The sequence below is a fragment of the Prorops nasuta genome, unplaced genomic scaffold, assembly GCF_024137725.1.
Source record: "Prorops nasuta isolate Cenicafe-Biocafe unplaced genomic scaffold, Cenicafe_Pnas_1.2 PNAS00006, whole genome shotgun sequence".
Taxonomy (NCBI): Eukaryota; Metazoa; Arthropoda; class Insecta; order Hymenoptera; family Bethylidae; genus Prorops; species Prorops nasuta.
The window spans coordinates 3,793,726-3,811,067 of NW_027116803.1; the positions used below are offsets into that span (position 1 = coordinate 3,793,726).

At 42.8% G+C, this 17,342-nt stretch overlaps 1 protein-coding gene across 4 annotated transcripts in view; it reads right to left on the reverse strand.

Moving 5' to 3' along the window:
• Window positions 1-10,169, reverse strand: part of LOC136774122 (uncharacterized) — a 101,317-nt gene extending 91,148 nt beyond the window's left edge. Inside the window, exons 1-3 of one of the 4 annotated variants that reach the window (XM_066728231.1) lie at window positions 10,077-10,165; window positions 4,677-4,753; window positions 4,119-4,568 (exon numbers count right to left, since the gene is read on the reverse strand). In XM_066728231.1, coding sequence (XP_066584328.1) covers window positions 4,119-4,356 — 238 coding nt within the window. In that variant the 5' untranslated portion in view covers window positions 4,357-4,568; window positions 4,677-4,753; window positions 10,077-10,165. The other 3 variants (XM_066728229.1, XM_066728230.1, XM_066728232.1) reach the window with 3 other exon arrangements.
• Between the last annotated feature and the right edge of the window lie 7,173 nt (window positions 10,170-17,342).

Here is a 17,342-nt window from a genome sequence, read left to right on the forward strand (position 1 = left end):
TTTAATTCAGTTAACCGCTCCAGTTAGCCACTTCGGGCTTTTACGACGCTGCATGATTCCAGCTGACGCTTTCCTCCCGGTAATTAGTGCCAAATTTCGGCACCTCGTTAGCGGAAATAAATTTCAAACCTGACCACAGGTCAGAATGTTTGCCAGACCTTTAACGTCCTGGCAAAACTCGACTCTGATTTCGTTTATTATGCTTATTGGATTCGCTTACTTTTAACGCGCTCCTATATATCATCTCGATTTTACCGAAACATCTGAAACTCCTTTCTCCGCTCAACCTTTATCGCATCAATATTTCGACGAGGTTCGTCTCTCCTCGACTCATCGACGGAAGTTTCTATATGTATATGAAATAAGAGGAGACTGCTGGGAGCGAACGCCTTATATAAGGATAGATAGAGTCGTTGCTTGGCGCAATTTGCGTTGTATATATATATATATATATATACATGGGATGGATCCGAGCTTCGGAAAGACACTTATTGAGGTTGGAGGAAGAAGAGATTCGAGCTTGCTACGGCTACTACAATTAATTATTCGCTTCGTAAAACTGCGGGCAGCCGACAATTTGTCTTCATTGGTGAGACGACTTATATCAGAGACGGAGTGGAGACGTTAAGGTATAGGACGATGGAAAAACTAGGAGAGCGTGCGGGGGATGGCTGAAAAGACTACGTCGATGTTAAGGACCGGTGGGAATGGAACGGGGTTGAAAGGTGAAAAAGAGGGAGGGAGGGAGGGAGAGAGAGAGAGAGAGGAAGAAGAAAATAAGTTTGCCGAAGGAACATGCGCGACCAGCCTGACTTGGTCCCTGGTATCGGGCCATCCATCAATTGTTTTATAATATCGCAGCGTCGTTTGTCAATCTTCTTGCGCTCTACGATATATATATCTATATGTACGCGTCGAGTGAGATATACCTAGGTATATAGAACCCACCTCATACCCACAATTGTCGGCTATTCGCACATTTTACCAGCGAAGGCAGCTGTGGCCAAAACTCTTGGCAAACTATAATCAACTTCAACTATTAATTTAGTAGTGGAATTGGTCACACGCTAACTATTCCCAATATAATGATCAATTTCAAGCTCCTGAAAACGTCCAAATGGAATTAACGAAAAAGATATTCGCTCCTCTCGAAAGCTATTAATTCTCAAAGTCTGTGGCATGTGGATTCCGCAAAGCTTCGTGTACCACGAGGATTCTTCGAAAGTCGCGCACCGTGCGCGTCGTCGCTTCTTTTAATTCAAGGTTTTTGGCAGCAGCAACAGCGTGTGATTTGTAATCCTCAGCAGGACTGACAATTGATTGATGTTACATTCTGCGAACGCCACAGCCGCCACTTTTGAACTTGCAGCTAACAAGCGCATTTATAACCGTCACTGGCATTGGGTACCTACAAATTGCAGCTTGTTACCACCATAAAACTGCTGCTAGAAAAGTCAACCCTCCGCTCCTCTGCTCAGTCACTACTCCTTTTTCTCGCCAACCTGCACTCGCGCGCGCACACTCGAGCACTCTCCCATTCACTCGCAATACATATAAAATTCGTCGAAATTTTCAAAGATAATCCAGACTGTATCTCGACGATATCTAAATGGTGAAATAGAGAAAAGGGGTATTCATTATCTGGTGCAGGGGTGCAGGAGACCGAAACCAAAAAGGAATTTCACGAAGTAACGAAGCCAAGGGAGCTTCGTGCGGGTACCATTACGCGATAAAGATTATTGCCCGGGGTAGTCCCACCAGAAATTATCTCGATAATAAGGTTTTGCAGTAAATCTACAAGGAAGAGCACGCATCAGCCCGGAAATGGCTCGTGGGTGCTATTCTTGGGTTATGGGAAGACACGACACAATATCCTGAGGGAATTTGTGTGTGATCAAAGCAACCGGAAGTGGCGAGAACAAGCTTCGCGTAGAAGCCCCGAATGATTAGATAAAGATGAGTGAGAGCGAGCGAGCGTCGAGAGACGAGAGGGGGAGGGGGAGGGAGGATGGAGCGTTCTATTTAATGTTACGATCATTAGTCACCATCAGGCGCTATTGGGAGCTGCGAAGATCGGCCATCCGATTGACGTACCACCCTTCGAGTTTTCTTCAACGAAGAATTCATCAAGCCGTAGCGAAAACGGCCCAATGATGAGGATAATAAGGACTCGTTAGCTCCCGGCAAGCTCTGCTTTCCTGCTAAGCCTGAAATCTCCAATTTTTTCAGACTCGATTACGCTCGTTTCAATCCGCAATATGGAGTCGACCCCTTTTTTAAACGTGGTCATTTTTCAAACCATCCCCTTCTCGATGCGTACAACCACTGCCAAATTTTATTTCACGCGTCGCGTCTTGTTAATGGATAATTTATAAACTAAATACGAGAGTCGAGCAATGAAAACGTCGTTACTCAACAAACCCCGTCGGCATTAAATAAGCGATAAATTATCAATTTCACGCAAGAAGTAATGCATACTTTTATGAAACACTCGTAACATTAGCTTGCTTCTTCCCGAGTCCCATATTTTCCCAAGATAAATTTGTTATCCCTCCATGAATTGCGTATAAAGCCATTTATTAGTATACGATGAGTGTATACACGCTCCGACTGATCGCGCAATAATAAATCTATATTTTAGTTGAATTAATGTTACGTCGAATGATATTCAATATTGGCAATAGGTGCACGAGGATTCAGCAATAATATTTCTTTCGCCTTTTGTATATATATATATATATATGTACATAATGTATAAATTACCATCGATCCTCGGGAACGAGATTATTCGACGATAGAGAATTATCAGGATTGATGTAAGAATAGAAATCTTCTTGGCCTTGGTTGAGAAAAAATGTCAAAGCTTTGAAGTATAACGCGGAGCATGCGATGCTTATATATATAGAGAGAGAGAGAGAGAGAGAGAGTTTTGCGGGGCTATGTGCGTTCTCAGCAAAAGGAAGAGCGAAAGAGGAAAAAGGAGACTGCAGAATTATTCACTTTAATGGTGCAGAATGCAACTCCTTGTTACTCTTTATATTGCCTTGTCGTGAATGCTGAGAACCATCGCTACGTTGGGAATCCCTGCAACTCGAATGGTGTTCACATGAAGAAAAAGGGGAGAAAGGAACGCGAGGAACGAAGATCAGCACGGCGTATCAGAAGCTCGAAAGAATTCGTGGAGGAAAGTCTGGATCGCAACGATGCTGTCCTTCGCTACTTTCACAGACTGGCCTCCCTACCAGTTGTTTCCCACCAGTGGAAACTAGATCTCAGCTCGTTTCACGGCTACGACAGCGAGGCCCGAACGAATTTCAAACTTTCAGCCCCGGGCTAGTGGAATTCGTTGGGAAACTCTTGAAACTACTGCGAACATTTTACAGAAAAGATAACAAGAAAAAAATGAGGAAAAAGTAGAGAAAAATCTGGAAAAAAAAGAAGGAAAAAACTACATAAACTTTGATTTATAAGATTTTTTGGTGTATCGTATATATAATAGATGCGAGTGGTTTTACTATAAGCAATAGATTATGGTATTTTCGGGTTTTCATCGAGGCTCTTCTTGAGAAAGGAGTGAGGGGTAGGAGAGAGAGAGAGAGAGAGAGAGAGAGAGAGAGAGAGACGAGGTTATGGGAGGAAGGAGAAGAAATAAAAGTCGAAAGGGTGGAGACGAGACAGGGGAATAAAAAGGAATTGTCATCGTACTGGTAGCTGGGAGCCATGTAACCACAGTGAAACCCTAAACCACCGCAGCACCGCACCCTCTCTTTACTGGCGCTGTCATTTGTTTTTACGTTTACTCCTCGTCGTTCCTGAAAATCCTGCCCCCATGCAGCGAGTCTGCGGTATCTCGTGAGCGCGGCGGGAGGGATCGAATCTCATGCTGGAAGCACACAGCTCAAACGTCGTTGCTTGCTTTTGCCTGCCTGCCTGCCTGCCTGCCAGCCTGCCGACTACCTTTGCGCGATCCTCTTTTTCCTAGCCAACAAGGATCTACGCCTTAGAATGCAGCTGACAGAAACTTTCAACGCGCTCCACCGTTCTTATTCGGTACTATCGCTGATTGCTTTGAATCTTTCACTGACTGAAAAGATAGAAAAATCTGCGGATATACTTACGGATCGTTACGTTGGAAGGTTTTACGATTTTCGGGCAAACCCTGAAGAGTCCGAGCTTGAATCGTACACTGACGGCGTTTGCCAGATTCCGGGGTAGATTCGGCAAGGTCAATTTCTCTTCGGTGTGAAGCCAAGCAGGGCCTAGAAGGGCCGAGGACAAGGCCGCAAGTGCAGCCAGTCCACAGACCACGCCGCACCTGGTCATCCTGGTGCCCCCAGGACCTCCCGAGCAGCACATCTTTCTCACTCGAGGGCCTCTTTGTCTCTACATCAACAATCCTCGCACTATCTCGAGAAATCACCTTCCTCCATCCATGTCACTCCACTCCCCTCGCCCTCCACACATTCTCCCCTGTCCACTTGGATTATTCCGCTCCCGCAATAGCAGCGACACTCCGCATTCTCCACAGCTTTCTCCTTCACACTTTCATCCAGATCTATTTTTCAGCTCTGCGCAAAATATTGGAAATTATATTCAATTTTTTGAAACGAGAACAGAGAGCTCACGCACATGCAGGCTTTTCGTAAATTTAGGATCATCATTTGGGATATATGTACTTTTATTTCTCGGCGCAGAATATGAAAGCAGTTTATATATGTTTCTGATAGGATTTTCTGGTAAAATTGTGCTGAAACTACGATTTTGCCCTGGTAGTGAGGTGAAGTAGTCTAGCTGATATTAAAATGTATTATATGGAATTTTAAAATGAAGCCGTGTACGTGTTCCTGTCAAGCCCATCAGGGCGATTTGTCCGCTGAGAAGCGATAGTGCGGTGCTCGCTCGACGAAAGCGAATAATCCAGCAGGCTAAGCGAGTTATCGAGGGTCCACCGAGTTTGACTTTATCGAGTCTCCCTCGAGAATTGCGTTCGACGCGTGCCAGAAGGTCTGCACTCCCGATCATCTTCAATTTCCAATGATTTTTACCTCGAAAACAAAAATTGCCATTATTCAGTCGACCGTGTTCCCCATGAAAACCTAACTACCGTTCCAATTTACCAAATTCCTGGATTTAAAATAACACACAGAAAAAGAGAGTAGCACTGCATGCAGGTTCATGGTTTTAATCAAGTTTCTATATTACCAATTTATATACCTTTTATAATGAAAAAAAAAACGACAAATCGCGTCTCCTAATTACTCTTTTTCTACCGAATAAATAAACATGTTGATTTTAATAAAATTTCGCATCATTATCATCATTGTCATCGTCAATTTTCACCGGAGTTTAGCGGTCTAACGAAGATTATATCGCGTTAAATTATTGTTATAATGATTCCTGTTAATCTAAAGTGGATTCTGCCTATCTATGGGAGATTACGCTGAAATCATAGTACACTGGCATTTGCTGATTTGCTCGGTTAAGCGCTTACCCACTTTTACCATTGAATCACTCAACGTTTCCTCCATCTCACACTATGAGCTCAGGAATTTCACTTCGCTACAATTCAAATAGTTTTCGTCCCGCAAATCTACGGAGCCGTAAAATTCTTTGTGGCAGTCAGCCCCGACCACCCTGCCTCCGTCGGCAGATTACACTGAAATTTTAGTTAGTAATTCCCATCGAAATTATTGGATACTTTTTATTTAAACCCATTTTATCGAAGGTAAAGTTTCACAACTAACCCAGCCAGAGATCAAATAACTGTGTGCGGCTGAATTACAATATCCGTTTTAAAACTTGAACGAAAACCTAATATGACCATGAAGAGACGATTAACTATCCCAACTCAATTATTATATCATGATTGCACAGCCTTTTATTATAATTTTTTTTAACAACTCGATTTTAAAAAATTGTAATTAGCCGCTTGTTCACAGGTGTGACGGATATTTTGCAAAAATGTGGAGAATATGTTGAAACTGATCGAATAGCAATTATTTTATAGGACTTGTGTACTTTGGCGAAGGATTCTCGTTTAATTGAAAAAATTCCAGATTAATGAGATTATATCAAAATTTAAAATGAGCAAAAATTCAAGCGGTACCGGTAAAAAGCGGTCGTAATCTCCGTTATATTAATTGCGTACGAGCTGTCAGTTGGATCCCCTCCACCACCCCCTCTCCTCATTCTCTCTGCCAGAGAACGTCAATCTGAAACGTTCAATTTCAACAGACAGTCGCGAAAAACAACGCGTTCGCCAGTTTACCGGCCCGGAACCGTCGCCAGTCCATTTTTATAGGATATATACTACCGGGGGAGCACACACCCAGTGACAATGAACGCCAGGAATTCGTTGACTGGAAAACAAACGAAAAGGACAATACCGCGTGTGAAGATCATACGTCTGCCACGCCTGGTCGGACGCTCGATCGCATCTCGTAATTGATTATTGAACCAATAAAAGATACTCTCTGAAATCGACGCGGATATTAAAGTTAAAAAGGCCAGAGCCGATTTTTTTTCGCCCAAAAATTTAGGTATTAATTACAATAGCGAACGGTCTAATGTAGCAGATCGAAGCATGCAGATGGTAATGATATTTAATTGAGTATCAATAATGAAAAACACGAAGAATATTTGCAATAATCTCGATGTTGCTAAATAGAATTACATGGCGATATAGAGCTGACTCGTAATAATAATCGTAGCGAGAAATGCATAGGTACGCTCTGATAAAGCCGGTACAAATGATAAAGTGGCTTTATATTTCTAACGATAATAATCCAAACAATAGCTGTAACGATGCAAAACGCAGAAAGGGAAACCAATAATACGATAATAATAAGAGTGCACGGAGGGAAATTTAGCCTGTGACAAAGCTCGTGAGAAATTTGTACCGGTAGGAGTATAAATAGGGAGCCATAGAAAGGCTTACGACGAGTTGCGGTTGAGAGCAGAGAGCAAGTATTATCGTTGGAAAAGCAATCACACACGCGGTTAACCAGGCGATGTTGACAGATTCGGAGGACGCCTAGACTAACTTTTTATCTGCTTTTATTTCAAATAAACAGTCGTGCGGCTTTATTCATCCCAGGATAGCGAGGTTAGCATTGGAAAAAGCAGAACGGTTCTGCCTCTGCTACCCCCCTATTCTTCTCTCTTTCTCTCTCTATGTACATTTCCCTCTCTTTTCTCTCGCTTACCCCAACTCTCTGCGGCTCTCCAGAAAACGCGCCGGTGGTAATGGCATCCCCTTCAGGACCGCAAGCCGCCCCAAGCCTACCCCTACTTTTTGCTTTTTTCAAGCCGGCCGCGATAACGGCAATCGGAATTAATTTCTTCGAGAACGAGCAAACGTTTTAATGGTTTTTCCACATAACTAGAAATCCATTAACGGTCCTAGCACCTCCGTGCTACGCGTACCCTCTCCCGGCCCTTCCCGTCCCATCGCTCTCCCTCTCTCTCTCTCACTCCTAAGAATTACACGTTTTTATCCCTCCGAGAGAGCGCGGTCACCCTCTCCAACCCCCGAGGCCGATCCCTACCACCTGCAGTCGCGCTCATCCTATATACTCAACCAGCCCACGTCTCGTTATTTCTCTTGCCGCTTTGGCCTTCCCATGGATATTCTCTACCTTCTTCTGCAACATTCGTTATGTTTCTCTTTCTCCTACCATCCCCCCCTCCCTCCCTTCCCATCTCTCACTCTCTCTCTCTCTATCTCCCTCATTTTCTCCTTTTTCTTTTTCCAACCTGGAAATGCGAGATCATCCCCCCACCTCCTACTTTGGTTCACAAGCTTCCTCTCCCTTTTTATCCAATATCCTTTCCTTTTCTCCTCTACTAACACTCCTGCCTTCATATTTTTAGTGCCAAGCTATTTGTACCTCAGCGAACTGTACCCGGTTTTACATAGTTGCTTCGCCATCATCGTTCGATCCTCTCATGTATATTACCGTTTCTCCTTTTATTCCTCCTCATACCCTTTGCCCTCTAGCTCACCGCTCATTTTTTACACACCATTCTCCTTCGTCATTCCACCCCTACTCATTGTTATCCCTTCACCGCTTCACCCCGTTACCTCCATCGCACTCCTAACTGCTTTAATCTCTGCGCGAATGATTATATCTCACTTCACCATGCTTTTTCCTGCCTCGCTACCATTACACGTTTCAAATCTTTGGCCCCTTCGCAAAATTCGTCGCTATTAAAAATTCCAATTGACGCGCTACGTATATATATATATATATATATTCTGATCAAATTATTTCGCTCAACGTTCATTGGAAAGTTTTAATTTTTACCGAATTAGCTGCTCTTTCTCGTTAAAACTTGTTGGTACAAGCCGTTGTCATGGCTAATTCATTAATTTTAGAAGGATTTCATTGATTTAAATTGTTAGCAAATTTTGCTCAGTCTACAAGTAGCAGAAAGAGTAGGGTCTGAAGAGAGAGAGAGAGAGAGAGAGAGAGAGCAAAGTGAGGTTAACGTTGAAACGTAAAGGGCGATGGTCCTCCCAGGCGTGAATGCTAGTCGATTCGAACTTTTAATTACCTGGTACTTAAGAGGCGATGGAAGCGAGTGGAGGACTGGGAGGGAGAGAGTGGAAGGGGTAAGGCAAACTAGACGGCAGAACTCACGTCAGAAAAACAGCCGGCGGCCAACCCCTCGAAACCGCTCTTCCTAACAAGACCAAAAATCTTTCCAGCACACCTGCGAGTATCTTAAGCCTCATCTTCGTTTGTAGCATCAAACTTTTTGTTTTCATCCCTCGAATTGGTAAATTAGCACCCCTCCCAATATGTACATATTTCTCATTCTTTTTATCCAATAGTGTTTCTCTATTCTGATTTTCAGGAAGAACTTATGGGAGAAACTTTGTCAAGAAAACTTTCTACCGAGTAAAACTTTTCAGAGACTCGTAGCGCAAGCTAGTGAAATGTAACCGGCTGGATAGAATCGTTGCGATCATCAACGGCTGAATCGACACGCGTTAAGAGCTCAACTTTAAGGGACGATTGATAAACAGCTTATGATAACGCTACACATCTTCCTGATAACATCATTCGCGTGTAACTCTGATATTTCCCAAAGGGTGGACATCTGTGTGTTTTATAGAAATACAAGTAATTTTTGATTTCCCCCGGGAATACAGAGCATACCTACGACACTAGAAAAATAGAAATTCTTTAATAACATGAAACTTGACACGAGTCACTCTTGCATTTTTCAATATTAGCTTGTTAGATTAATCAGACGATCAACATTATATAGTAGTTTGTGTGGAATAATATTGATTGAGGATGACTACATTGGTTTGTATGGAATGATCTTGTATTGTTCGTGAGTTTGAAAATTTCATCTTTCTAAAAAGAAATAATGTAAAAGCAGAAACGATCAATCCCACTGATTTGCAATTAATTGAAAAAAAATTAGGTAAATAATTACGTTACTTGCCACGTGTTTTCGGCCACTTACACCCATCCCCACATCATTAAACAGGAATATAATTTACTTCCACCAAATTCATCAAAGAATGAGGGTATCGATGTACTTGACTTCAAGTAGTTACAGCATGTTTCAAAGTCCCAATCGGACTGTCATCGTCAGCTAGCCATTTTTTCCGGACAAACAACTCCTGGCCATTAAAATGAACAAAGTTACGTGCGATATTTTTTACTGTCACGAACGACAGACTAGCCAGACCACTGCGCACTGGCAATTCTCAATAAAGCCTCAGCAGTAATACCAGCTCAACAATCGTAATTCCAATTAAGGAAAATTCATCAACAATCTAGTTATCATCAGTCTGCGCGTAAGCATTCTCTCAATTAGAACCGAGATCAATAAATGAAAGATAAAACGCGGGAACTAATAAATACTTTCACACAGATTGATATTCACCCTTCGATAAGTGAAGAAAAACGAAAAGAGATGATACATTAATGATGTTGTCGGGAATCCACGAAACGTCACAACACTCGAGCGCGATAAGGTCGAGAGGGGATGAATTTTGTGTTAATGGAGGTAGTGATTGAAACAGGGTGTGCTAATTTGTCAAAAATATTCTTTACGGTTTTTGTATTTGGAGCATAGGTATAGGGTAATGCGAGGTTGTGCTGTCGGAAAAATGCCGGGTTCTCGGAGCAAAGCGACGACACGTTCGAGCGGCACGGCGAGCAAAGTCGTACTGGCGCCAGGCGGCACTGACTACGACTATGACTACTGGCCCTTCGTAACGCGCGCGCCACCCACAGAAGCGAACCGGCAAGTAGAAAAGGATGGATAGTGCGCGCCCCGCCTCGCCTCGCCTCGCCTCGCCTCGCCTTGCCTCGCTTCACCTCGTTCTGCCGTTTCTCTCATGCACCAACCCACACAATCAAGAACATTCAACACTCTTCACGAGCGTCCACATGTTCCAATGCGTTCTATGATTATGTTATAATAACGATGCCAGATGCTGGCAAATTGCTCCACTCCTTCGATGATTTCCAAACATGTTCTTCCGAAAATTTACTCTTTTCCTTCCAAAGCATACACTGAATTCTATTACAACTACCAGTCGGTATTTTCTTACCGATCGACAAATATTGTAATATACTCGTAAAAATAACGCACTTCTAACGGTATAGCGATATAATTTAATGGAGGTAACTATAGGGTAATTGAACATTAATAATTATAACAGTCAACTAACCAATACAATCTGGAACATAAGCACACTACGAGTGTGTCCACATGTTCCAACGCGTGCCATGAGTGTGTTATAATAACGATGCCAGATTCTGGTAATTGCTCTACACCTTCGAGGACTTCCAAACATGTTCTTCTTGCAACATGAGATTTTTCTTTTGATAAATACCTCTTACAGGTATCGATGAATATTTTTTACTGCTAAACATTGTAATGTATTTGCAGAAAAAACGCACTTCTGACGTTTTAGAATTTTAATTTACCGGAGATAATTATTGGTTAATTGATTACTAATAATCATATCAGTTAACCAATCCACATGATTACGACATTCAAGAACTTTTACGAACATCCATGTATTTCAATGTGTTGAATGGTTATGTAATAATAACGATAACTGATACTATATAGTAAATTACTCAATTATTTCCATTATATTTCCAAATATAATCTTCTTGGAAAATGAGACTGTTTATTTGATAAAAATTTATTCCAGCTATCAATAATTATTAATTTTACTGCTAAATATTGTTATGTATTAAGGAGAAGGCACTTATGATGCTATATATATATATATATATAGCATTATAATTTAACGGAGGTAACTATTGGTTTATTAAACACTAATAATTATATCAGTGAACTTTATGCGAAGGAGCACTTGGAGAGTAACATTACGGGACCTTCTATTCAATTGCAGACCTCGCTCGCCAGGGTTCGATGGGGCTGCTTCTAGGTCCTAGATAATTATATCACGATGCCATAATAGCTATAGCAGACACATACCTGATAAACTAAAACACGAATCCTGAACTGACGGGGCGGCATGGAAATTTGCCCGAAAACCATTCAAAGGATAAGTACGAGCTGGCTGTGAATTAAAATCAGACCAGAAATAAATATGGTCTCATGTGCATTATTAATTGATTAAAGTGTGTCAGTAAAAAGCTTTACATAACAACATGTAGGAGTGGTGGTTGGCATACACAAAATGTTGAAAATATTCATTCGTATTTACATCGAGAACAGGTTGAATGTAGACTTTTGGACGGAGTGCAACTATTTTAGTACTCGCGTATCTACTTATCGCACAGCCTGCAGCACGAATCTTGAATATGCTCACGTTTCTACACTCGTGCGCTCTATATATAATTGTGTTATAATAGCTAACGCAGGTGTCGGCCCGTTAAATACTTAATACGTTGCCGCAGGGGCTTCCAGGAAATTCCAGTAGTTAATTCAAAAGCATAGCGATGTTGCACTGCAGAAAATCTTTTCAATTATTCCGGCAATATTTCACCAACACTCAAGCCAATATTTACCTTATTCATTAAACACGGGTAAATATTGTACTCTATAACTCCCCCCTTGCCAATACTATACACCCTCTTCCCCATGCCCCTTTTGCTGCAATCCCTAAAAAAAAAAAACGCACAGGACGATGTCGAGAGAATTTTTTTTAACAATTTATTCGATGGCGAAGGGTTTCCGGATTACTCGATAATATAAAGGGGCGATACCCCGCTAAAGGAATTTAAGCGGCTTTTATCGAAATAAAATTACCCCCATATGTATAACGCGCGCGCTCACCGTCATTTTGTCATTTCAATGAACAATTCTCCAAGTCCCAAGTCGACCGGAACATCTAATGATAATTAATTGGCGAGAAATTCGCTAAATAATTAATGGTAGATAAATAATTAATAGCACGAGGTGCTGAAATAAACACGATTGAGCTGTAATTTATAATGCGCGTGTTTCGGACAAGCGCGAGAACCTTTTGAATAAATACTGAAGCTACGGTCACCGACGTTCGGCTAATACGCGCTTTTAATTTGACATGCAGAAATATCGCATTTATATCCAACGAAGAATATTCGAAAGAGCTTATACGCTGGAGAAAATAGCGCAAAGCTCATCTCGCGCTAACGTCAGTCAAAGGTATACTGCAGTACACATATATGCACCACATACTGCACACATAGCCACGCGCGCGCCTTGGTATATACATACAGTTTTAGATGAAGCGCTACCTAAACTACCAAAAGCATCTACATTTTGATCGAAAACTAACGCGGGACTTTACGGGCGATAAGATAAAGGTTTCAGTGCACTTTATGAAGAAGATAACCAGATTGACATAGTCATGCAAGCTGCAGAATCCAGTCACTGTTTTCAACGCTCGCACGAAGGGGGCGAAGATCCACCGGCAGGAATCCATTCCGACGGAATTTATCTGCATCCAAGCTTATCACATTTCTTCCGGATTCATCATGGTACATCGAGAGGGCCAGAAACTTTCATTACCCGGCGCAAATCGCAATTTTACAAGGTTCAAACGTTCCCGAATGACTGCGATAAACATCAACCCGTAAAGTAGCAGGTATTATAATCTCGACGGATAAAATTTATCACCGAAAGATGCTTCGTTTTACGACGAGTGCTAGACGAAAACTATAGGACGCGATGGCGGCTGGCGAATCGCGATTCCCGCTTCACGGCCATCCGCGCCCAATCGATTTCTGCAAATGCTAATTATCATATTCGCGGCCGACAAGAGTGTAAGCTAATTTGCTAATTACCAGAATGCATCGCGCGCGATACAGCCGAATACAGCGGCGGCTTTTATATACACGCTTTTCGTTTGCAATGATTCATTATTCGACATTGATGAATGTAGCCAATTTTCCATAATGATAGTGACCGATGGTAGAAGTGCCGGCAATGCCGAACGAGATTAATAGATGACAATGGAAATAATCTATAATTCAGTAGACACATTTGTTGAAACGCGGTCGACGGTGGGGTTATAAACACACGACGTGCTCTCAGCGGGAAGGAGGGGTGAGGTGCGTGGGCTGTGAGTTTGGTGAAAAAACAGAGGATGGACGTACCATCCGCCAGACTATACGAGCCAGAGAGAGAGAGAGAGAGAGAGAGAGAGAGAGAGAGAGAGAGAGATTATAATTGCCGGTATGGTCGGAGGCATCGTTATTCGGATCACACGAGAAATGAATCGAGTTGGGGCACGCCCAAATCAAACCGAATCAAACCGAGCACAAATTGCGAACAACGAGGAAGCAGGAGTACTGCACCGGTAATGAGCCAATTGGATTGTCGTATTCTCCCTGTTTATTCGTGGCTCAAGGTCAATCGATCGAAATCTAACAATTAATCAAGAGCCTCGCGGCGCGTTACTCTACATCCTCGTTGGGATCAGAATGCACACGTCGAATGGATCATCCGGAAATCTCCCGGTTCTCGCGCGCCTATTCTAATAGCGCTCAGCGAGCGTCTTCCAGGAGCGGTGGAGCTCTATATATATATATATATATATATATATATATATAGCACACCATCTCATTTAGCAATTAAACAACGCGAGGGTCTCGAAAATGCTGTTATGCCTGCGCGCGGAGAGGAACCCTCAGACTTACGCGTGCTTCGAGTCATTCGACATCGTTAAATCTTTACGCACAAGTTAGAATGTTAAATGGGAGGTGGCGGTTTTACGTACAGCACAGCACCTATGCGCGTAAAGCTCGTCGCTGTACATGGGACCTGCCGACCTGTCTGCTTATACTCCTTGCGTGTATCTGTATGTATATATATACCCACGTAGGCTAGCTACCTGCAAACCTTCCCTTGCTTTATGTCAAGCCGTTTGGATTACGCGGGCTAACGCCAGCGTGACTTTTTTATCGTCGCATTTATGTGCGTTCGCGCGTTTATATAAGAGCAAGAGCAAGAGGAAACACGGCCAAGGAGCAAAAGAATGGCTACGGAGTGACGCGGAGACAATTACGCGGGATTAAAGTGTTTCATGGCTCGAAAATAACTGAGCGCTTTGCTGGGAATGTAATTTGTTTCAAGTTGAGTGGTAGCTGCATGCGCTGCAAATTTTTTCCTTTGCGGATATCCGTGGCGAGAGGGCCACATGCTCTTTTTCGTTGGACCATACCACTGTTGTAGCCGCGCGTTGTAGGTTGGCCGGTGTGTAGAGCTGCACTCGGGAGGAGAGCCGAGCCGTGTGCGTTGCGCGTTGCACTAGCCACTCTCCCTCTGCAAAATATACCGCAACGCGAACGTAACAACAGAGGTCGCTTTCGGTAATCCATGGATTTCAGGGGTCAGGAAACATTCTACTTTTATTGCTGCGCGAACCATTCGACCTAGCAAATTATATGCTAAACTCCTAGCCAGCCAGCTTGTTTGCTTATCAAAGGAATTTTTCGGTTTCGTGTATACATGTATATATATATACATATTATATGCATGTATTTGGATGAATTGTCATTATGAGAGAGGTATATATATATATATATATAGGGTACGTGGGGTGTGGGTTTTACAAAAGAGAGAGAGAGAGAAAAGAGCATTAAGGCTGAGAAGGATCGAGAGTGGTTTTGAAGGGGGTAGAACGATTCGAGGGTTGTTTCTAACTCATCAATCATGGTATTTACGCGGACAAGCCAACGCTGGGTCCTCGCCACTCGCGGCGCAACAATACGCCCAATGGAAAACTTCAAGTTTTCCGAAAGAGCTTTTGTGCCAGACTCGCCGCCCTCTTCAGCTATTCTTGCCGTAATAATATGTGCATGTAAGTACCGACGCCCTGCTGCTTGCCGATGTAAGTCAGCCAGGAAAATTCTAACGCCTCCGTGAAAGGATTTCTCGCCTTGATAAGCTGATCCATCGCATCTTACATTAGATAAAAGCCCCGACTAAGTACACCTAGCTCGGGGCTGGATCTTTGATGACTCGGCGATTTTTCATCATTATTCACGTCGATGGAAAGCCCGCTTTACAATACACCTCTTATTCCTCGCGTGAAAATCAAATTTTCCCACTGCTGCTTGTTTACAGTTGCTGTTTTCGGGCCAATTAAAGGGGCGAGCAATTTCTGCATGTTATATATATATATATATATATATATGTATAAATATACTAAATTGGGAGCAAAGCGAGCAGGAAACGGACGGTTGAATACAAGTCATAAGGAAAGAATGGTAGTGGCGAGATGAGAAGTAGCCAAGTGGATGGGAGAAGTCAGTTTTTGCGGGTGACAGGATTCGTTCGGGGCTAATTAGTCGCCGACAGACATTACAGGTACAGGGACTGTAAAACCAAGCTACAGAGAGAACTGGCAGGTATACGCAGCTAATTGAGTGGGAACAGACTGTCGCTGCGACGCGTGCACCCTGGCAAAACCATTCCCGAATGCAGCCAGAATGCTGGCGGTAAGCGGAGATTGTTAGAGGAACGACCAGGTGTAAATACACACAGCCCACTATTTTCTCTATGTGAGTGCGCACGTTTCCTCCCAGAAATAGTCTCTCCTCTCTCTCTCCCTCTTTATCTCTTCTGCCCTCACCAGTTACACGTTCCATCCACCCCACCGCGCACACAAATACACTACACACTTGGAAGCACATGCACACTTAAGATGCTACTCGAGATACTATTCCGAAACTAGCCAACAAAACAAACTGGACTTGTTGCAAAGACACCCAACAGCCAGAACGTGTTTTGCGCCTAAATTATTTCCAGTGATCATTGCACAGCCACAGGCAAATTGAAATAAATTAGAGCACAACGGCCAATCAGCCAATCTCCAATATCTCACAACTGCAGCCCGGGTATTAACTCGGTTTTTTATGATTCTTTTGTGGTAGCCCGTCGGTTAATGAATATCATCGAGAAACTCGCCTCTTCACCAAGCTATACATAGCATGGCGCTTCGTACAAGGTATTATATACGAGTCGTTATTAAAACTCGTAAGATCAAAGCTGACAGGATATCCGGGCACAGACATTATTGTGCATTGTGTTCCATGTGCATAGCATGGCTCAAAATGAGATGAAGGCACGCAATTTATATTATAACTATGTATATATATATATATATATACATATACTTACGTATTACATATCCATTAAATATTGCAAAGATTTTCCTCGCTGACGTATACAATATTCTATATACACATATTATACATTGTAATAAGAATACATATAGAAATATTTCGGCCGGTTGAAAATCTACAAGTCGACACACAAGGTTCGTGGGTTTTTGACAGTGATTCGGTAACGCAACGGTCAGAGGGAATGGCGACAAAATAGCGTGTTGCCCGTGTGCATGGGAGGAGGCTGAATTACCAAGCCTACATCCTGTGAGTGACGTTATCACGGTGCATTTGGTGCATTTGGCACATTTGATGCGTCCGTTAGGTTCGTGTCGAGGTAACTGTCTGCCGGAGACAGGAACGGCCATACATTCGACGCTGTAACTATACGGTTATGTCACGCTTAAGGACTTTCATCCGTTTTCCATGACCCTAAAGTTAGCGGCAGCCTTAAATTCATTATCGTATCGCGATAATAACGATATAGCTCGACAACTAAAACAGCTTTGATTAAGATACACAGGTAGTTCGTGCTCACCATTAAAGGTAATACTTAATTCATCGAGCAGCTTTCTCCTGACGTTCGTTAGCCCATTGGATAAGTGTATTTTAGCCGAGTTTGGCTCGAGTCTATTTATCCTATTCCAAGTTTGCGTCTCTCTCATCCAGCCTCGTTGTGTCAGAGTCTCGCAACCGGGAAGGACTAATTCCCGGCAGTCCTTCGGTGAAATAGCAGTGCGA